The sequence below is a fragment of the Triplophysa rosa genome, linkage group LG2 (genome assembly GCF_024868665.1).
Source record: "Triplophysa rosa linkage group LG2, Trosa_1v2, whole genome shotgun sequence".
Lineage (NCBI taxonomy): Eukaryota > Metazoa > Chordata > Actinopteri > Cypriniformes > Nemacheilidae > Triplophysa > Triplophysa rosa.
The window spans coordinates 6,241,101-6,263,617 of NC_079891.1; the positions used below are offsets into that span (position 1 = coordinate 6,241,101).

The window sequence follows — 22,517 nt, forward strand, 5'->3', positions numbered from 1 at the left end:
CCTTACAAACAAGTGTTGTTATAATGTTTTTATTAAACTCGGTGATCATTTGTTTGTGGATCATAGTCGTGACATTTGAATAATTTTGTGAAAAATTGAGAGATTACGTAAACACCTGGAATGATGTCACGAATAAATGTCAGAAGAAGCGATTGTGTGTGTGTGTGTGTGTGTGTGTGTGTGTGTGTGCGTGCGATTTCATCCGATATGAAAATTCATTTTAATTCAATGTTATGTTTTCAATCCTACTGCAAAACAAATAAATGATTAGTCTTATTTTTGTCGTTTGTTCTATATTCTGGCTATGTGTCAATGTACAAATTATATTTTGTTATACAGGTTTTATTTGATATTTGAAAAGTGTAGCCTTTATTGGTAGCCGTACACTTTCCAGTGATAGCCCTGGATATTTTAAGTTTACTTATTCGTGCTTGGAATTCGCCTTTTTTGTAAGTGTAAAAATATTTGACTAATGTGTATTTTAAGATATTGTTTTTAAAAAGTATATGTAAATGTATAGTCTTGTAATTGTGATTTAAGTTTTTCTGTACACACAAAGTCAATAATATTAATAATCCCCACATGCAAGAAGAGTGTTCTAACAGAAAGTTCAACTTAATTATAATTAATTATGAGATTTCAAATAAATATTTGTAAATTCTTGTCAACCTAAAGAGTTCTCATGCGTCTAAATGTATGGTCTGATGTCATGGCGCATGAGTTTGTTAGTGCCGTGATCTTGGTATCTTCAGCCCACTGCTGTAATACAAAAGATTATAAATAACATTTCATGACTTCATCTTCCAGTAAACCAAAATTTCCTATACAACTTTTCTTTTCGGATTCAGGCCTAAGGTAACTTATGTTAAAGTCCCAGTGAAATAAAAAATGACAATTCTTATTTTTTCATGAAATATTGCAGCGTTTATAGTAAATAGCTTATCAATGTGGGTCATTTTCTTTTTAAAATTGATGTATCCTCATAATCTTAAAATCTGAAAATGCACTTCCGCCCTGAAATGACTATCCATCTCAAATAACGTAAATTAGACGGCTTGGCCGGAGCATCCGTTAACTCCTCCCCTTCAACTGTCAGTCTGCTGCCAGTTTAATTTCAAAATCAATGGCTGCGTCCGAAATCGCATACTGTGACAGTATGTACTGAATTTGAATAAGTAGCCTACCTAACTATCGGCCGTTAAAACAGTACGTTCTATTTATGAGTGGGAGTAGTATGAATTAGTGGCGATCGCAGGAATTCAAAATACGTGTTCAGCGCTTCACGTGAACCTATGTACATCATGTCAAAATACGTGCCTGCTGCAGGCGCATCGAAAGGGTTTATGATAAAAGAGACGCTCGCGTTCAGAAGACACTGCATTAACACTTAACTCTGATTAGACATGAGACTAAGCGAGTATCTAGCAAAACGAGAGCGTCTCTTTTATTAAAAACCTTTTCAACGCGTCTGCAGCAGGCACGTATTTTGACATGACGCGCCACACACATGACGGGCTAAATACATGTTTTGCCGAGCTTCGCATTGCTGCTTCCCCTTTAGAGGAGTCACGGATCATCACTGGTATGAATACATTTCGGACATACTGCGTCCGCCATGTTTTGTGGTCATGTGACCCGTATACTCTTTGACCTATGACTTATTAACAACAACCTACACGTGAGCGTTGATAAAATCATAATTTAGTCACGAGAAATTCATTTATTGGCACTTACATTAAAAACGGACGTCCGCCTTAAAGTTTTCCGCTATATTTATTTGCTCAGCTCCTGTGGCATCATAGGATAGATAAGTGTCCATCTAATCCACAATCACGAATCTCAGCGGAAGTAGTAGACCATCCGGGTATTTCTCGCCAACTGTTTTTTGCATACTTTCCCTGCGTTCCAAGCTGCATACTATCCGTCCTAATAATATTCGAAAGTAGAATTAGTATGTCCCAAATCGTAGTATGTTGAAAATAGTATTACAAAGATTCCCGGATGGTCTACTAATTCCGGTAGAAATTCAAAGTGCAGAATGATGCTCACTCTAACGGCTGATATTACCCACAACTCACCGCATGTAGGCGGAATTTAATGATGCTCCACTGCATTAATAAATTATATATGCTACGGAAGCATAAAAGAACGAGCGACAGGAGTGTACGACGAGAGAGGACCAGGCCTGTACATTGTGTTAAGTTTTATTTATGTTTGTGTGGCCGGCAGTTGACCGTGAGGTAGCTGTCGGCCCTTTACTTTCGTTTTGTTGTTTGTTTATTTTATTATTAAAAGTTGGTTATCATTCGCCCGTTCCTGCCTCCTTCCTTCCTTACTTTGAACAGTATTACATTGGTGCCGAAACCCGGGAGGAAGGAGAGACATGCTGTCGGAGCGCCCTCACTGCTGAGGGGGATCGCGGTGCTGAGGAGTTCGGGCAGCGCGGACGAGGGAAGTCCGCAAGTGGCTGCCCAAGGCGGTGGTGCTGGAGCAAGTATTCGGATGGGACGAAGACCTCACTCCCGTGCTCCTGGGCCGAGGTGGGGTGGTTGTCGTCTGGGAGGGAGCGGAGGAGTCATCGCCGTTTGCCGTGGGCCGGAGCCTGCTGCCGTTCGCCGTGAAGGGGAGGAGCAGGAAATGGGGGACTCGCTGCCGGCTGCCCTCAGCCGAGGGAGCCATCGCAGACCGCCAGGGGGCGGAGGAGGATAGAGCCGTCCACCGAGCGTCCAGTACCACCTCATGGCACCGCGAGGAAGAGCCTCTCGGCTGGCTGAGGACCTAGCGACAGTGTGTCGGGGAACTGGACCAGATTTTTTTCTTTTTCCTCTCTCCCCTCTCTCGTCCCTGTCGCTCCGTGTGCTTCCGTCTCCTTTTCTCTTGTCTCTTCTCGTCTGTCCATACCCCCAGCCCCAGGTGCTGTGGCCGCCGAGACTGGCCCCCGGGGGGGAGTAGAGCACAGTCTTGTGGGTACCCCCCGGCCTGTGAGGGGCGATGGGGGAATGTAAGGAGGAAGGCAGGACGAGAGCCATGAGGGAACGGTGCGAGGCCGGTGACGCGAGTGATAATGAGTGTCAGCTGCACATTGCACTGGTCTCGCATCTCTCACGGAGGAGCGGAAGCATAAAAGGACGAGCAACAGGAGTGAAGGACGAGAGAGGACCAGGCCTGGACATTGTGTTAAGTTTAAAAAAAAAATCTGGTCACACTAGTGCTGCTCTATGTATTTACTCCTCTCTGCCTGATACTACCTACCCAGGGTGAGAGATCAGAACTTATCTAATAGCACCCAGGTGGCCCAAAGCACCATAGATGGCGGAGATTTTTCTTCTGCTGTATGCTCAGCCATGGCCTCTCCCACTACGCATGGACCTCCTGTCCCAGGCGAATGGGGAAATCTACCAACCCCATCCGGCCAGGGTGACACTTCGCTGAAACATCTGTCTTTCAACTTCAGTTGTGTCCCAGGGACCCCAGAGACTGACAGACCCTCCCCAGATGTTTGAGGAAACTACGCCTCAGCACCATACATTCCTGCACAGTGAGTGCAGCATAGCCTCAGAAATACTACTATCCTACCAGCTAGAAACAGCTTTATGCCCTTTCATGGTAGGAAACATTGCACATGAGCAAGACACATTTTCAAACGACTGTGAATGTAGCTGTTCAAGTACAGTACTAAAAATACGTCATTTTACATTTTGTCAGCCAGAAGGTGAGGAGAATCTGCATTGATCATGCCTGCACCTTGCATCTAGGCTCCAGACAAAAAAGTAAGCAAATAAATAAGAGCCATTGGCTCCTATGAGGGGAAATTATTTAAAAAACCCTTTCAGTCATCCTATCATGTGTACATCAGCCCTTTGAAAAATTAACCTTTGTTTTATTACAGTAAAAGTAAAGTAACCATGTTAAATGAGATCGTACGAATTCATACAACGTAGCTACCTCGTTAAATAGTTACAAATTGCTGCGAGGTTGAATTGGTTTATTGTTGTTTATAAACTATGGTTTTACTACAAAATAAAACCAAAAACGATGGTTACTATAGTTTTTTAATCATTTTTTTACATTTTCATGTTTGGTCCTCATCTTGCTGTATTGTTTTTCCCTAGCCTGTGTCTGTACTGTTTTGTGCTAAATTGTGTGTTTTTTTTTTGTTAAGCTTATTTCTATACAATTTTTCAACACATACCCACAGACTTTGTCCTTGTTACTTGGCCCTGGGTTGAGATAGTCCCTGAGGATTAATGCCCTCTAGAGTCTGCCCTCAAATTGTGGTTTCATTCACAAAATGATACTGACATTGGACATAAGGTGATGGTCATAAATGCTGGTATCCTAGGACAGTTTATTATCACAAAATATAACATTAATGGATTTATACATTTGAGCATCATTTGAGAGCCCTTTGGTGTATGTCATATACTGACAATGTAACCAACTAAAATTTACAGCAGTACATTTTAAATTAGTCAAATGATGGGGAAAGAAAAAGTGTGAATAACACTCAATTCAAAAACATGATTATGATTTATTTGCCTGATTTATTGTTTACATTTGATTTACATTTTTTGATGACTTCACAATCTAACATGGGTGCAAGAAATTCACAGTAAGAAAACGTATTGAAAAAAGCTAGAGATATTGTTCTGTGCAAGTTTTCACATTTCTGAGAGATTTGTCTTTTTCAATTTCAATGCATTTCAAAAGGAAAGTTATAAACTGACACACATCATTAAACCAGTCACAATCCAACACAGCTTCCTGGATAATGTGTCTTTCAAATCATGATTGTTTCCTTATTAGTTTCTCAGCCCTATTGATTACACTTGTGTTTGGTCATCAGAGTACAGATAGTCTCTCCACACCCCCAGCAGGACTGTACCGTATGTCCGGGTCCCGGTTTCCACTTGCAATATTGACAAGTGCCTGAGTTGCCAGAATTCGAGAGGCTTTTTTGTTTTGTAGCAATGAGCTGCTTGAGGCTATTCAAGATGGTTGGGTTGGGTGCTACAGCAATACCTACAACATCAATTCGCTTTGGATCCCAGACACAGTCTTCTTCTAGACCACTTGGCACAGCTGTCATGCCACATTTGGGGGGGACCCAAGCAGTGTCGAAACCAGCATTATGCCAGGTCTTCTGTAGTGGATGGTTGTCCTTATCGATTCTTTTTACTTTTCCACAGTCCACACTTAATTTAAGCACTACTTTGTCAGTTAATGGGCTGTTCAGGGGATATCGTTCTGCTTTCCTCTGATCACGGCTCACATAAACACCAGGTCCAAGCATTCCATCTGGAGATTGGCTGAAGCCGTTTTGTATGATCATTTGCGCCGTTTGGACTTTGGTGCCGTGGTACATGGTATAACGGCTGCCTGATTTGGCTTCTTGTTCTGCCTGAAGGTGACGGTCCTCATCATAGTGCACCTCCCAGCCAAAAAATTTAATGGATGACATTCTGTTTTTAAGTGGTATATGCTGTGGATAAAGCACATAAACAATCAAATAAACATTGTTTATATGTTACATTACCATTAAAATGTTCCGACTCTCTTATTATTTATCACAAGCTAACTATTTTTCATAGTTTATAATAACAAAAAACACCAAAACCAGCTTGGATAAACAAAATGAAAGTGATATTTAAAATGACATATATTTACTGTAGTAGAACTATCCCTTTTAAGGGGTTTCCCTAATTGCTGATCCTTCCCTACTTGTCCGTTAAAATTAAGTTTTTATTTTTTATTAAACTATTTTGTAACGAAATTCATAGTCAATTAATTTCAAATGCTTCATTTCAATCTGCTTGCAAGTCAGAGCAGCTTTTGGATAAAAAGATAATGAGGACTGAGCTCATTCAGTAACGTTATGTCCATGTACTTTCAATAAAGTTGAATGGTTTCAGTTGAGGTTTTTGGAATAAAATCGCGCAAACACTGGTAACAAAAACGAAAATATGTTAATTAAATGTTTTCTCGATATATTAATCGATCCATTGGATGTATAGTATTATTCTAAATGCCTCAAAAGATAATGACAAGACATACCTCACAATTCTTGCAAATAAAAACAAATGACAAGAAACTCTTCCGTCCGAAACTCTCTCTGGCTAGTATGTGTTCAGTGACAGTCTGAAAACCAACCTTTCACTTTCATTTCTTTATTATCAGTCTTCCTGTTGTGCTTAAAGACGTAAAAAGGTGTTATTTTCTGTCACAAACTTAACTTACACTGGATAAGTCTTGTAACATTTCTTCACACGAATAAATTACACCATAAACACTGATGTATCCAGTTGATTTATTTTGTCACTGCTCCATTATGGGAAAAGTGTTTGTTGCGTGTCAATCAGGCCTCGTAGGCCCGCCTTCTTTTCCTAGCGCTCATTTCATTGGCCAGAAGCTCTCCTACGAATAAACGTGGTGCCAGTTTTATTTCCCCGACGTAGCCACCGGGTTATGGCTAAAAGGGATAACGCTACATCCACTGGGCATGCGCACTTCAATGCCGCATAATTTTTAACGCTGACAACAGTTAATTACAATGATTTTATTACTGCAAGGTTAGGTTTAGGGTTGGGTAGGTGTAGGCGTTAGCTAATGCAATTTATTGTAATTTTATGGCGAGATTTCGCATCACTTCCGGCCGTAGCTGTATCCCTTTCAGCCACAACAGGCAACTGTGACACACGAAGGTGGAAAGCGCGTGGATATTTAATATTTACTTATTTGCCAAATTGTCCTTTTGTGTTTGGAGAAACCTCTAATCACGCGAACAGCGTGCTTATTTTTTCCAGTGTACTTTTATTTATTATCCCTCTAAAACCCAACATGCAACAACATTACGAAGTGGCTATAAAACGTGGTATCACGTCTTAATTTATGCTATTTTTTTATTGTGGCGGAGGCGTTGTTCGTGTCGATGTGTTCCTTTTGCGCATGCTGTTCCCCCGGGAACGAAACTTGAATGCCGCACGGCACCAATTGACCGACCCTCTCTTTCTCAATCCCACGAAAATGGATCGAAAAGTCTTAACTGCATTGAGAGACAATACGTTTCCCCTGCTCTTTTGCATCCTCTAGTCGTCGCGTCTGCATTAACTCACTTCCTTTAAAGACTTTACTATTTTAATTAGATTTAAGCCTCTATAGCGACAGATGTCGGAGCGTCATTCAGGCGTCATGGTGACATCCAGTAATGCTGCATCGTGTCACTCCTGGCTCTCTACGACCATTTCTAGCTCGCCAGTGGATTAAAGGTCGAATTGCTTGCTTAAAAGATGTTGAAAAGTTTTGTTTCCCGTCTGATGTGACTGTTTGCTGTGTTGTTGACGTGAACATTTCTGGAAATGCTCAAAGCACGCGAAGTTCTACTTGTAGGGGAAGGCAACTTCTCTTTCTCCGCAGCCTTGAACGAGAACGCAGGCGACGATGTCGGTGTGACCGCGACTTGTTATCAAAACGAGGAGAACGCGAACAGACAGGAAAGCGCAGCACTGAACATACAGCGACTACGAGAGAGAGGTCAGTCATTATTCTATTACACAGACTAATGTCCGCTTGTTTAATGCATGTGCTCTCATTGTGATGAAAGCCACTTGTTTCGTGTTTTATGCAATTGAAAGGCGCTTTTTTGTTCTTACCCACAAGTGTTCATGTTTGTGTTTAATATAAGCATTTTCAAGGATACCGATTATTCCCACACAACAAGTTAAGTTATCATTGCACTTAATTTACATGCCGCAGCCGAGTCGGTTGCTATGAAACGGCCATGGGGTTTAAAGCCCATTGAGATCTGTATGATCTAGATTCCTGGATTTAAATATATATTTAAAGAATTGATTTAAGAAAAACTAGAATGAATTCAAGAATTAAAAAAATTGTACTGCGCTTTGCTCTCAGGATCAACTGTTTTGTTTGAGGTGGATTGCACGTGCCTGAAGGACCATGAAGCCATCAAGCATCATCTTTATGACTGCATTATCTTCAATTTCCCTCACAGTGGGCGTAAAAGTGGCGTAAAGACGAATCGCCTTCTGTTGGTGAAATTTTTCCAAAGGTAAGTTTGATACCCCTGTGGCATCAAGATCTTTATGTGCATGTTATATAAGCTCGACTTCCAGTGTTATATAAAGATAATACAGAGGGGTTTTCATTTGAGTTTTGTGATCTTCGGTACATCTTTAATTTATAACTGATGGGTGGTTCATGTTTTTTTTTCTAGTGCTATTGCAGTCCTGAAGGACAATGGGGAGGTGCATGTCACCCTGTGCAACGGTCAAGGTGGTACTCCATGTGACAGTCCAGTGAGAGAATGGCACAATAGTTGGCAAGTGGTTGCCATGGCAGCAGAAGCTGGACTAATTCAAAGTGAGATCCGGCCTTTTGAATGTGATATGCATCAAGGTTACCAATGTACAGGTTACAGGTAAACAAGTTAATGAAATACTCCTCTACACCATTTTAGTCAAGTTAACATTTGTTGAACTTTAATAAATTGCTTTACAACTTAAGGAGGATATTATTAATATTTGTGAAAATATTCATTTTCATTTATTCCTTTACTAAGGAGTCAAGACAAAGGTTTTCATGTAGAAGGAGGTTTGACCCATGTCTTTACTCGAAGTCTCCCATATACCATGCCAGAAAAACTAAAAATGGAGAGAACAATTGGGAAGGAAACGGTTTGTTTTGAGATTCCAGCTGAGTTGTCCGAGTATGTGAACAGGTAAATTTTACATTGTTGAATAGAAACATCTCTCTATAAAGTGTCAGTTATGTATTATGTCAGTGAATAGCGGTATATTGATGTATTTTGTCACTCTTTTACTTTATGGCAGGAATTTCCTCAGTCAGCAGTCACATCATCCAGTAAAAACTGTCCAGGAACAATTACTCAGAGAGCTAAAATCAGTTTGCCCCGTATGTACCATAAGTGAGGAATTCCCAGAACTGGTAACATGCCGGCCAGAAACGCTTCAGACGTATGACCCCAATCTGACCCATTCGGAGGTTTACTGGATTAAACCTACTGATACCTATATATTCAACCAGAGCGCAAATAGACAAGAGGATGGTGAGTCTATGGATGATCAACAAAGTTTCACTGGCAGCTATGCACTACGGCCATCTCTGCTTTTTCATGCTCAGGAGATTACCCAGAATGAGGAATTCAGCCCTGGAACACTTTACGCTGTCAGTGGTCTTGTCTTTCAGAGAGTACCTGTTTCCCCGAGCCGTTCTTCTGCCTTCCACCAACTTCTACTGGTGGGAATGTTCCCTGTAGAATCTCAACCTCTCAAGTGCTTCCAAGATTCTTTAGAATCGCTGCTTGCTTCTTACGGCGTCTCCTTCGAGCTGGTGCAAACAGGCCCAGAGCAGCAAGTTTGGATGAATTCAAAGATGCTTCCAAAATTTGGACGGATCACATCACTGCCCTCCTTTGCTTCAGACCTTGAAGGTCTACAGTTAATAGTTGTCTCAATAAACTTGGACCATTTGGCTACTCTGATCTTCGGCATTTCTGACTGGCGCTTGCTTTGGAGTGCAGATCCTCGTTTTCTTCAGCACTTTGAGCTCAATCCACTTGGAACTTTCTGTCCATTCTCCCTTTACCCACCAAGCTACATGCATGACATCAGTTTCTGGATGGATCCAGACAACTTTGAGGAGATGAATTTCCACACAGTTGTGCGAGAGGCTGCTTGCGGCGCTGTAAAGGATGTGGTGTTAGTGGATCGATTCAGACACCCACACATGGGTCATGCAAGCCTCTGCTTCAGGCTCACATATCAGTCATCGGATCGTGCCCTGTCACACAGTCAGGTGTTGGGACTACAGAGTCAGTTGCGGAGACTGTTACCTCTGCGCCTGCATGTAACCCTAAGGTGAACTGAAGAGAGCATATAAAAAACCGAGTGAATGTGTTTTTGATCAATCGACAGCGAAATGCTTGTTTTTAGTGAATACAATGTGTGCATTATGTCAGTCTTTGATAAATCAGAATGTCGAATTATTTTAACTGTTGCTGTTGTGTTTGAATTACGCATAGTCATATGTTTACATATTGCTAGTTAAAATATATGGAAGTTTTAATTATTTATATTGTTTTAATACGGCATCAAATGTATGATTACAAGAGTACATTGTCACATTAATTTTTTTTCATACAGCAAAAATGGAAATGTTAGTGAAGTGTGTACTCTTATATTTTTAATTCTGCATGTTTAGGAAATTAGAGTTAAGACACATATTTGCGATCATTTAATCCGATGCATTTTTTTCCCTAATTTCTTGTAAGGCGTGTTTACATAAATGTAAGTTTACAAAAATTCTGAAGCTGCATTTACTGCTGTGATGCATCTGGAATGTTTACAATTATGAACATTTGTGACTGTAAATTGTTCTAACTATGATATCTGTATATTTAAAGGAATAATTTTCCCCAATAGAAGTTTTAGCCATCATTTAATCTCCTTTACATAGTCCCAAAGCAACACATTTTGGGACTTGCAGAATGTTCAGTCTGCTTTTTTATGTTAGTAAAGGTGGATATGGAGGCTGTCACAAATAAAAAATGTTATTCAAAGGACATAAAAAAAATTCCTCTTTTTCTAGGACTGATAGCCCATCTCCTTTCATTTGTGCAACATTTTTATTTTGGGGTAAACTTTTTTTTTATTGAAAATTGAAACTAAACATCAAACGTTTGTGAACCTTTGTTTCCCTTAACGAAACTGTACAATATTTTCTATGATGGGTTTAAAATAACTAGCAGGAACCATCTAGTTTAGGAATGCTTTGTGTACAATCCCAGCGCATTTAGTGAAAAATGTATACATTTTCTCAAAGTAAAACAAAGTGGAATAAATGTGAGTTATTGATTGCAAGAATCTATAATGTTAATATTTTAAATTAAAAATGTGAGGGCATTATGGAAGGTGTCCTTAGAAAAATGAATTTATATTAAGAAAATAAATATAATACCACAGAACCTATCAATGTACAGAGGAACAGTATTTTCCATAAGGGTTATGTTGTCATTTTCACTAATTAAATAGGTTAACTAGATAAAGGTAATTTTGCACAGCTCGCTATGGCTCTCTATTGTCCAGTGTGGCTGCGCTCAGTGTAATGACGCCACGCGCCGCCAGTAGAAACATGGCGACGAAAGGACTCCGTCAGCGCAACAGACGGGGAAGCAAACAAGATGCCAATAACGTAAACAACACACCTAGCCCTGACAACCGAGCAACAAAAGACGACAAATGTGCTGAGGACAAGTCGTCTGGTGACCAAGGAAATGAGTAAGTAGCCAGTCCAGCTAACTCGCTATATTAATGCGATGACAGCTCGCTGCTAGCTCGATAACGCCAGGGTGTCTTGATAAACGATCAATGAGTAAAACAACATGAATAGTTCAAACGCTTTCGAAACCGCGCAAACGAAGACGACGCGAATGTAACGTTACTATATACCGCCAGTCGTCTTCTAGAGTATATGTTTTTTTTTAGTGGTGCCTGTCGTTACATTGTACACGTCGGTTCATTCATTCGTTCGGGGCAGATTTACCGGTCTGTAGTAAAACGCTGATAACAATATGAGATATGTGCTCAAAACTACAGTGCTTTCTTTCAGTATTACTGTTCCTTTAAAACAGCACGCCGTATGTGTCTCTGTTTTAAAGTGCATGCATACTATTTTATGACCATGGGTAGTGAAATATTTCTCATGGAGTGTCTAAACCAGCATTCCTACGTTGACATTGCGCATGTCCAATTTCAAAATCTTATGTTGTCAAGCTGCCCAGATAAATAAAATTGCGCTGTTGACATTGTTGTCATTTTCAATAGAACGTCACACAGTTCTGCTTTGTATTTCTATTGAGTATCCACTTAAAGTTTTTTAGATTCATTTGAGACTGAAAACAGATAAACACATTTGCTTTGTTTCACCCTGTGCTCTGTCCCCCCTGTGCTCTGTCCCCCCCTGTGCTCTGTCCCCCTTTGCTTATTAGTTTGTTCCCAAATAAGCATATTACCTCCTATACCCCATCTCTCCATTCCAGGTCATCCAGTAAGGCAGGGCAGGTGTGGGCTCCTGAGGGCTCCACAGCCTTCAAGTGTCTGGTTTCAGCCCGCTTATGTGCTGCGTTACTCAGTAATATCTCTGACTGTGATGAAACCTACAATTACTGGGAGCCAGTGAGTTGCATCTTTTCACTCTTTATTTTTTATATATGGTGGTACTGATATGCAAGAAGTCATGTTTTTTAGCTTGGTTCTATATCAGTTAGATATAGGTCTTGTTGTAACCTGATTCAACAAATTTTAAATATACTTTAAAATGTAATTTAAAGACCTCATACCTCAGTCTATGTCATTCCCATGTACAGTATCTCACAAAAGTGAGTACACCCCTCACATTTAAAAAAAATATTAAGTAGTGAGTGTACAGCTTGTATAACAGTGTAAATTTGCTTTCTCCACAAAATAACTCGACACACAGCCATTAATGTCTAAACCGCTGGCAACAAAAGTGAGTACACCCCTAAGTACACCCCAAATTGGGCCCAATTAGCCATTTTCCCTCCTCGGTGTCATGTGATTCGTTAGTGTTACAAGGTCTCAGGTGTGAATGGGGAGCAGGTGTGTAAAATTTGGTGTTATCGTTCTCACTCTCTCATACTGGTCACTGGAAGTTCAACATGGCACCTCATGGCAAAGAACTCTCTGAAGATCTGAAAAAAAGAAATGTAGCTCTACATAAAGATGGCCTAGGCTATAAGAAGATTGCCAAGACCCTGAAACAGAGCTGCAGCACGGTGGCCAAGACCATACAGCGGTTTAACAGGACAGGTTCCACTCAGAACAGGCCTCGCCATGGTCGACCAAAGAAGTTGAGTGCACGTGCTCAGCGTCATATCCAGAGGTTGTCTTTGGGAAATAGACGTATGAGTGCTGCCAGCATTGCTGCAGAGGTTGAAGGGGTGGGGGGTCAGCCTGTCAGTGCTCAGACCATACACCGCACACTGCATCAAATTGGTCTGCATGGCTGTCGTCCCAGAAGGAAGCCTCTTCTAAAGATGATGCACAAGAAAGCCAGCAAACAGTTTGCTGAAGACAAGCAGACTAAGGACATGGATTACTGGAACCATGTCCTGTGGTCTGATGAGACCAAGATAAACTTATTTGATTCAGATGGTGTCAAGCGTGTGTGGCGGCAACCAGGTGAGGAGTACAAAGACAAGTGTGTCTTGCCTACAGTCAAGCATGGTGGTGGCAGTGTCATGGTCTGGGGCTGCATGAGTGCTGCCGGCACTGGGCACCTACAGTTCATTGAGGGAACCATGAATGCCAACATGTACAGTGACATACTGAAGCAGAGCATGATCCCCTCCCTTCGGAGACTGGGCCGCAGAGCAGTATTCCAACATGATAACAACCCCAAAAGAAGCTGAGGGTAATGGTGATGGACTGGCCAAGCATGTCTCCAGAACTAAACCCTATTGAGCATCTGTGGGGAATCCTCAAACGGAAGGTGGAGGAGCGCAAGGTCTCTAACACCAGCTCCGTGATGTCATCATGGAGGACCGGAAGAGGACTCCAGTGGCAACCTGTGACGCTCTGGTGAACTCCATGCCCAAGAGGGTTAAGGCAGTGCTGGAAAATAATGGTGGCCACACAACATATTGACACTTTGGGCCCAATTTGGACATTTTCCCTTAGGGGTGTACTCACTTTTGTAGCCAGCGGATTAGACATTAATGGCTGTGTGTTGAGTTATTTTGAGGGGACAGCAAATTTACACTGAAGAAATGACACTTTGCTACAATGTAAAGTAGTGAGTCTACAGCTTGTATAACAGTGTTGTCACATAAAAAGATATAAAATACTTCTGTGAGATACTGTATATGCTGTTACACCCATAAAATTGGACAAAATCAATTTGTAGACATTTTATGGTTAGGAAATGAATAAAAACATAATGATCTTTTTTTGGAGCATACAAACTTTTCAAGCATGGTTTTCATAGCTTTATACGATTAAAAAACTACTGGCCATTTCACAAAAAAGAGAAGGGCACATAGGAAAACAGAACGTATGTCAGTACAGGAAAAAGACACTTTCTCAATCCATTTAATTGGTTTTTCATTACTTGGACATAAAGCTGAAACACATTCATACATTTCATGGATTTGCTTGGTTTTTAAAAACAAACCTCATTATTTTGTGATTTTGTATACCAGACTCACTACCTGCTGTACGGAACAGGGATGCAGACATGGGAATATTCCCCAGCCTATGCGATTCGTTCGTATGCATATCTCTGGCTCCATGCCCTTCCTGCCTGTTTCCATGCCAAAATATTACAAACCAACAAGGTAAACTGAACTGTGATTTTGTTGAGGATCTCATTAAGTGAGGAATGTAAAATTACTAAATGACAAATATAAAATAAGTTCTCTCTTCTAATTTAGGTCCTTGTGTTTTACTTCCTGCGCTGCATGTTAGCATTCACCTGTTGTGTGTGTGAGCTCTACTTCTACAAGTAAGTGCAGCATGTTACGTGTACAGTGCGTGTGTGCGTGCTCTAATCTTGTGGATGTCATGCAGGGCCGTGTGTAAGAAGTTTGGCCTGCATGTGGGGCGTCTTCTGCTGGCTTTCCTTGTATTGAGTGCAGGAATGTTCTGTTCTTCTGCAGGTGAGTCACAACTTGGAGTGTTTTTATAAATTATTTTGTGATCATGGGTTTTGAGAGTAAATAAAAAGTATCTATACAAAATTTGACTTGTACAACTTTTATTATTTTATCGCATGGTAGATAATAGAAGTATTTCATGTTGTTTTTTCTTCTTTGACATTACTGTTGGTCTTCAGTCTGACTTCTGTGTGTGTTTTCATATGCAGCTTTCCTGCCCAGTACCTTTTGTATGTACAGCACAGTGGTAGCTATGACTGGCTGGTTCCAGGGGCGCCCCAGTCTGGCTGTACTGGGTATTGCAGCGGGGGCTATAGTGGGCTGGCCTTTCAGTGCTCTTCTGGGGTATATCAATGTTTATCGTTTTACACGCTATAATTAATATATCAGATGAAACATTTCATAAATTTGTACAAAAATAAAATGGAAAGGCCAAAAGAATAGTTCTCATTAGTTATCAGTTATCATTAATATGGGCTCTGATGACTTGTGTGTTCTTCCAGCATACCTATCGCCTTTGACCTGCTGTTGTTGAAGAAAAAGTGGAAACATTTTATCATATGGACCCTGGTGGCATTGCTGCTCTTTCTGGTTAGGAAATTTCCATTTGTCATTTGATATATTAATTTTGAGATCTTTTGGTCTGGCTTAAAGGGGTCATATGGCGCGAATAGGTGTTTTTCTGTGTCTTTTGTGTGTTATAAGTTGCCCACGCATGCATTGGACACGTAAAATTGCAAAAATTTAAGTGTCGGAACAAAAGATGCATTTTATCTAAAAGCGAATGCTCACCCAGACCTGCCTGAAACGCCTCGTGTAACCACACCACCACAAATCTACATCAGTTTGTGGTATGATTTGACTAAGACCGCCCAAATGTATACGTAAGTAAGGTGGGCGTACCTGTCAGTACAATTGCTTTGGAACCTGATGTTCCAAATATGGTAAGAGGCGCTACATTTCCGTCACACGCACTGATAACTGGCCAACAGTGTTGGGTGTAACTAGTTACTAAGTAATTAGTTACTGTAATTTAATTACTTTCCCCTTGAAAAGTAAAGTAAGGGATTACTCTTATTTTTTTGTAATTTAATTAGTTACTTCTGATGTAATTAAACTAAATACTTTGTGTAATATATGTGTGTGCAATAGTGGAATTGACATCAAAATTCAAAGTCTAACTTTAAAATCCATGCTTTAATGTATAATTCTCACATTTGTAATACTTTGGTCAGTTAATAAGAGTACTTTATGTAGTTTAATATTATTTATTTGAATGAATTAAATAAGCCGTTTCATGTCTATCCTTGAGTCACTTAACTAATCAAGGTGGATATAGGATATAGAAAGTAATTAGCAGCAAGTAACTAAATACTTTTTGGAGAGAGTAATTTGTACAGTAATCTAATTACACTATTGAATATGATATTAGTAACTAGTAATTAATTACTTTTTCTGAGTAACTTACCCAACACTGCTGGCCAATCATAGCACACCTCACTTTTCAGAGCGATGAGCTTTGTAAAAAATCTGCGCGTTTCAGAGAGGCGGGGCAAAGGGGAGATACAAACATGCACGGTATGTGGAAATACAACGTTTTTGAACCTTAAATCATGTATACACATTGCATTTCATCTAAAACAAACAATTATATTCGTTTTAGCCTTGTCATATGACCCCTTTAAGACAGATTCCATTTGGCAAAATGGCATTAAAAATGGCATTTCATCATGATTGTTATGCATGTTTCATGCAGGTTCCTGTTGTTGTGGTAGACAGCTACTACTATGGCAAGCTGGTGATTGCTCCTCTGAATATAATACTGTACAATGTGTTCACCCCTCATGGGCCGGATCTCTATGGTAGGTTTTTAAACACAGTTACTTGTGTTACTTTCAAGCGAAAAAGTAATTATTTGTTTTGATTTAAAGCCTCAATCCATAACTTTTATATTAAAAATAAATAAAAATCAATTTTTGTGCAAGTTGATAAAATACTGTGTTCAAAACTGTCTCCTTCACTATCTAGAACAGTTAAGCTTATAATAATGGTTTACAAGTTTAGCTGTCAGATACGATTTCACAGGAGATTGTTAGACCTTAACCCAAGCTTAATCTTAACCTTAAGGAACATGCAATTTTATGTTTAAAACAGAGATGGGGACAGTGAGGCAATGTTAGCAATTGCATCTTTCATTTGAATAGGGTATATTCTTATTTGTCATGCAAACTAGCGATTTTAATATTTAGTATGATTTCACTAAATGCTGTGAGATAAAAACAATAATGCTTAATGCCTTTTCATTAGTAGATTTCTCTGTTTTCTCACAGGCACAGAGCCATGGCATTATTACTTTGTAAACGGTTTCCTGAATTTCAACATTGTATTTGCATTGGCCCTGTTTTCTCTTCCTCTCACTGCGCTTATGGAGGCACTGCTGCAGAGATTCAATGGTATGAATAGAAAATGTTTTATATTGTTTGTGCATTACACAAGCCCTAAAGTCGCTTTCTCCCCCAAATATATTTTGAAATCACTATTAATCATTTCTTTCTGGTCACAATTTGCAGTACAGAACCTCGGTCGACCATACTGGTTAACATTGTCACCAATGTACCTGTGGATGCTGGTGTTTTTTACTCGGCCACATAAAGAGGAGCGCTTTCTGTTTCCTATCTATCCTCTCATCTGTCTGTCTGGAGCTGTGGCGCTCTCCTCGCTTCAGGTTAGAATTCCTTTCTAAATGTACCTATGACATTTAAATACAATACTTTGTGTTGCCTTATTACTTGAAATAAATATTTTTTTATTCTTGAAAATGTAATAACTTTAATGTAATTAATGTTGCTCAGTGCTGGTTTTTGAATGTTTTTAACCAATTGCCAAATAGCTATGAAGGCACTGGTTTAGCAAAACTGTTATTTAGCATTCGTTCTGGTATTAGGCAATCCCAACAATTTTTTTCCTCATTAAATTCCTGTTTTACTCGGAAATACAAATGTTCACATTATGCAAGTAAAAATATTCATGTTGACATTAAACGTGAATATGATTTATGTCAAATAAAATATATATTTTTTGTCTTTGTTTGTGTTTCTCCTTGTAGAAGTGCTATCACTTCATATTCCAACGCTATCGTCTGGAGCACTACACCATCTCCTCTAACTGGCTGGCTCTCGGCTCTGTGATGCTGTTTGGAGTGCTCTCACTGTCCCGTTCTGTGGCTCTCTTCAGAGGTACAGACAAAACGTATTCACTTACACACAAAATCACCAATGCAGAGAACCATTTAGTTAGAGTAGTTTCTCAAATTTTCTCTTTAGCTGTACTTTTTTATTTTCAAAAGTAAATAAAAATCACTTGCAGTGTCTCACACGGGGTTTCTCTGTGTTTTTAGGCTATCATGCACCTCTGGATTTGTATCCAGAGTTTCACCGCATTGCTAAAGACCCCACAATCCACAAGGTTCCAGATGGCAGACTGGTCAACGTTTGTGTGGGCAAAGAGTGGTACAGATTCCCCAGCAGTTTCCTGCTGCCTAACAAGTGAGGCTGCACCCTGGTTATAAACTCAAAGGCTCTTCACATAAATATAATGTGAATATGTGATATTTACATTGCTACCCTTTATGCGTGCATCACTCTTTTGAACAGCTGGCATTTACAGTTTATCCAGTCAGAGTTCAGAGGCCAGCTGCCGAAGCCTTATGCCAGCGGGCCTGATGCCACCTGGATACTCCCAGCAGACATGAACGATGAGAACCTTGAGGAACCGTCACGATATGTGAGTGTCAGGTTTTCAAGGAAAGTAATCGAAATGACTTGAAGGACACCATGTTATTTCAGTTTAATAGTGACTGCTTGCTTTTTCAATTGTTTGTGTAGTAGAGGTGTTGTTCCTATTCATTTTCATTATAGGCAATGCAGGAGACTTTTCAACAAAAGGATCTGAGACGTGAACCAAAACACCCAGATTTAAGAATAATTTGAAACTCTTAAAAAGATAAAGTTAGAAGGCTATACCTCAACTACATCAAATATTGAGTCTTTGTGTCTTTATAATGTTTATTGTATGCCTTACACAAAAGTACAAACATCCCACACCACTGGTAGGGGGGACTTGAATTTTCCAAAGAATAAATTTCAAGGGTAGCATTGCAATTCAGTTAAAAATGTGAAAGATCTCCATCTTTTATCTGTGTGATACCCTCCAAACACTATGCAAATTTCATATATTATGGGATTTGCCGCATCTGTTATTTAACTTTCCTCCAGTGAATCTAGGCCATTTCCACCACTGGGTTTATAGCTAGAAAACTTGTTATACAGGCAGTCTCTGCTAGCTTGCAATAACACTCCGTAGCCCTGCTTGCCTGAAATTCACTTGAATTGTTTCCATGGTAACAGCGACTTCTCTTATTGGTGGATCTTTCTTCAGGATGGATAGTAGTGTAGTACTTCACATGAAATTCATCAAATTAAATATTGAAAAAAAAAAACCCTGAATTGATTATATTATATAGCTGAAATTATACATGTTGAAATAAGCCTTAATTTCCAGACGCAGTGAAAACAAGCAAGTTTTTATTTGTTTTATTTATATATTTTTTAAATAGCTAATATTGTGCAAATCAGTTGTTTTACTGTACCAGGCATATTAATTAAATCCTGCAGCTGCAAATGTCAAATTGTAATAATTTGTAATAAAATAAATTGTAATAAAACACATTCATCCCAGATAACCTGCAAATGTTTTGGGGTTGTAAAAACATCCAGTATATCAGTGAAATCAAAATTTTATGTACATTTTTTTTGTTGCTAAAACCAGTGTGGCTTAAATTTGCATTAAAAATTGTAATAAGATAATTCATTTAAATATAATTTGTATTTATGTATTTGCACTAAGAGATAGTCAGACTAGACAACAGTGTTTCTTATCTAAAGTTTTTGATTGACCTTTGCATATATCGGTGTTAATAACACCTCTATGTGACAGAATTTTCAAATGTAATTTGTGTTTTGTGTCTCACAGGTAGAATTAAAACAGTGCCATTATCTGGTAGATCTGGCAACAGACATAGAGGCCCCTCGCGAACCAAAATATGCCGCTAGCAAAGAAGAGTGGAGCATTATTGCTGACAAGCCTTTTCTAGACCCTACCAGGCAAGTATACATCTGCTGTGGATATGTTTGAAACAGATTTATAATCATGCTTTGTTCTTGTGGATACTTGAAAGTGAACTCATTTTGCTGAGGTTTATTTAAAATTGTAGGTTGTGTAGGTGTCCAGTAGAGGGCCCCCTTGTCATTGCATTCATACCTGTGACATCATTGTGAACAAGCTTATCAGAAATTGTGTTACAGGATGTTTTCTCATCCTAACATGGATAATCCTTGAAATGAATTATTAAAGATCAGTAATGTTTTTTCATCTTAAATTATGAACATTAATATAATACAGCCATATAACAATAATTTACTCATAAAAAAGCCGCTATTCTAAAAACCCATTACAGTTAACTGAGGGAACCGATGATTCGAAAATGCTTATTCTTATTAATTTAACAAACTAAACTGCTTTATTATAAATTTTCTAAAACAATGTCAAGCTTGTGACCTTATGTGTAATGGTGTTCTTGATCCTGGTACAGTTCCTGTTTTGTGTTTCTCCCACACAGGTCCTCCAGATTCTTCAGGGCCTTTTTTATCCCGTTTCTGTCTGAGCAATACACCACCTACAGCAGATATGTCATCTTGAAACCACGGCGACCCAAACACACCCGAAAAAGAACTCAACTGTGACGTGCTGTTCCTCATCATCTCATGTAGTGCTTCATCATAAAGCCCTAAAATATTCCTCATCACAAACTCTGTGCATACATGTGTCTGCTTGTGGGTGTGTGTGTGTGTAAGGATGTACCCATGCCAGAGTTTATTTTTCGACCAAGTGGGCTGTTTCGACCTGTATGTAGACATCTGCTGCCCATCCTTGGACAGTTCCAGCACAGAGCATGGATGCCTTACCTATTTTACCAATAGTGACCTGATCACCTCCGCTCCATTCCATCCCATGCCTTCTCTTTACCTTTATTCTGCATAGCTCAACACAAATGCCGCCTTTGCATCCTTCTAAAAGAAGAGTTCTTTTTAACAACCCTCACATGTGAAATCTCTCATCTGATCTGGGACGTTGAACTGTACTCCATGAATGCAGGCCCAAACGCGATCTCATGTTGCATCATTCGTCAGATGTTCATCTGTAGGCATGAACTTTATTGGTCCTGTTGAAGGTCCAGCTGCGGCATCTCAGGAAGAAAGATGCACCAAAAAAACTTTTCTGTGTTTTGTAAAAGTGGACATTGTGAGGTCACAGAGCAGGACGGTTGAGTGTTTACATTCCAAATCATGTTCGTCATATTGATCATATCAGCGTTAACTGTGATCGAATTAAATAAAAGGCTGATTTAAGTGTACCATTTCAGAGAGTTTATTTCAGAAATAGATGTATAATACAGTATCAGTTGTCTTTATAAAGGGTTGGGAAGGAAATAGTAGTAAAAATTTCCTTGACTTGATGTGACTCTACTATGATGTGTTATACAAGCTATATATTGTTTTTTTGTATAAATGTCTATAGAGTAAAACTAGCCCACAAGGCAGATAATATTAGTCTAAAAGTTAAAAGATGCCAATTTTTGTGATGTGTGTTATAAAGTTAGGTGATGAAGCTCTAGTCTCTGTAGAAACTCAGATGTATCACCAAACAGCATCACTTCGAAACATGCATCATATACCCTGTGTGTCATAGTTGGTTCTGTAGGAGAGGAAATAGGTATGCTATGCCTGATAGGTGGTGGGTGTATGTAAACATGCTCAGGGCAATGAATGTGTGGCTTGTGGGATTATTAAATGTCTACAGTGACGACATATTAAGCCCCACAATACTACAGGGAACTGATCCTTTTTAAATCCTGCCATTGACGCTATACCCTGTGATGCGGAAAACCCTTTGAAACATAGATGAGACATACTTTTCCATGCACTGCAAAGTAATTAAGCAGTAAGTGGAGCAAAAATCCAGAACAACAAATGTTTACAGTTTCTTGAATCAGTGCATTAAAGGGATAGTTCACCCAAAAATACAAATTCTGTCATTTATTCACCTTCGAGTGATTCCAAATCGGTATAAATGTCTTTGTTCTGATGAACGCTTGTAACTTGGACACCGTTGACTACCATAGTTGGATAAATTACTTATATCTTTTTTTGTTCTGTTAAACCTAACAGAAGATGTTTTGAAGAATGTAGAACAGCAAACAGTTCTGGGGCACTTTTGACTACCATTATAACTTTTCCTACTATGGTGTCCAAGAACTTGCAAGCATTCATCCAAATATCTTTTTCTGTGTTCATTTGTCAAATTTATACAGGTTTGGAACAACTAGAGAGTGAGTAATTCATGACACAATTTTTTTTATATATTTGGGTGAACTATCCCTTTAAAACCTACCCTTGGACGGTTGTTGTTTGCCTTTTAATTTTCAAGCCATCAGATATCGATAAAAAGCCAGCATTTATCCTATAGGACTGTAAACTATAGGACCCTCATTTTTGATTTCGCTTATTCTTAAGGCAGACATAGAAGTAATACATCACATCTACAGTATTTCATATTTGTGGATAGTGCACTCTACTTAAATCAAACTGAATATACATTTCCTACATTCCTGTATATGACTCATGTAACCTCTATTAGACAAGGCACTGGCATTCAAAAGCCAATGTCTACTTTCCTCTTTATGTGCAAGTCC

The 22,517-nt window shown here is 39.4% G+C and overlaps 3 protein-coding genes across 5 annotated transcripts; 2 read left to right on the forward strand and 1 right to left on the reverse strand.

The window, feature by feature from the left end:
• Nucleotides 1–4,356: 4,356 nt before the first annotated feature.
• Nucleotides 4,357–6,360, reverse strand: gig2p (grass carp reovirus (GCRV)-induced gene 2p). 2 transcript variants are annotated; one of them, XM_057356557.1, is made up of 2 exons: nucleotides 6,238–6,360; nucleotides 4,357–5,482 (listed from the first exon to the last, which is right to left on the reverse strand). In XM_057356557.1, the coding sequence occupies exons 1-2, from the start codon at nucleotides 6,256–6,258 to the stop codon at nucleotides 4,817–4,819; spliced, it is 687 nt and encodes a 228-aa protein (XP_057212540.1). In that variant the 5' UTR covers nucleotides 6,259–6,360; the 3' UTR covers nucleotides 4,357–4,816. The 2 variants fall into 2 exon arrangements, with proteins under 2 accessions (XP_057212540.1, XP_057212548.1); XM_057356565.1 differs by lacking the exon at nucleotides 6,238–6,360 and adding an exon at nucleotides 6,055–6,156 and having other exon boundaries at nucleotides 4,359–5,482.
• Nucleotides 6,361–6,687: 327 nt separating this feature from the next.
• On the forward strand, nucleotides 6,688–10,905 carry fdxacb1 (ferredoxin-fold anticodon binding domain containing 1). The gene is made up of 5 exons (XM_057356497.1): nucleotides 6,688–7,530; nucleotides 7,909–8,065; nucleotides 8,231–8,434; nucleotides 8,576–8,734; nucleotides 8,847–10,905. Exons 1-5 carry the CDS (start codon nucleotides 7,356–7,358, stop codon nucleotides 9,895–9,897), a joined length of 1,746 nt encoding a protein of 581 aa, XP_057212480.1. The 5' UTR covers nucleotides 6,688–7,355; the 3' UTR covers nucleotides 9,898–10,905.
• Nucleotides 10,906–11,139: 234 nt separating this feature from the next.
• Nucleotides 11,140–21,771, forward strand: alg9 (ALG9 alpha-1,2-mannosyltransferase). 2 transcript variants are annotated; one of them, XM_057328480.1, is made up of 15 exons: nucleotides 11,140–11,312; nucleotides 12,074–12,209; nucleotides 14,255–14,389; nucleotides 14,486–14,556; nucleotides 14,622–14,710; nucleotides 14,917–15,052; nucleotides 15,211–15,298; nucleotides 16,464–16,569; nucleotides 17,038–17,160; nucleotides 17,278–17,432; nucleotides 17,814–17,943; nucleotides 18,105–18,252; nucleotides 18,361–18,490; nucleotides 19,739–19,869; nucleotides 20,385–21,769. In XM_057328480.1, the coding sequence occupies exons 1-15, from the start codon at nucleotides 11,140–11,142 to the stop codon at nucleotides 20,506–20,508; spliced, it is 1,875 nt and encodes a 624-aa protein (XP_057184463.1). In that variant the 3' UTR covers nucleotides 20,509–21,769. The 2 variants fall into 2 exon arrangements, with proteins under 2 accessions (XP_057184463.1, XP_057184473.1); XM_057328490.1 differs by lacking the exon at nucleotides 11,140–11,312 and having other exon boundaries at nucleotides 12,094–12,209; nucleotides 14,520–14,556; nucleotides 20,385–21,771.
• The last annotated feature ends 746 nt before the right edge of the window (nucleotides 21,772–22,517 follow it).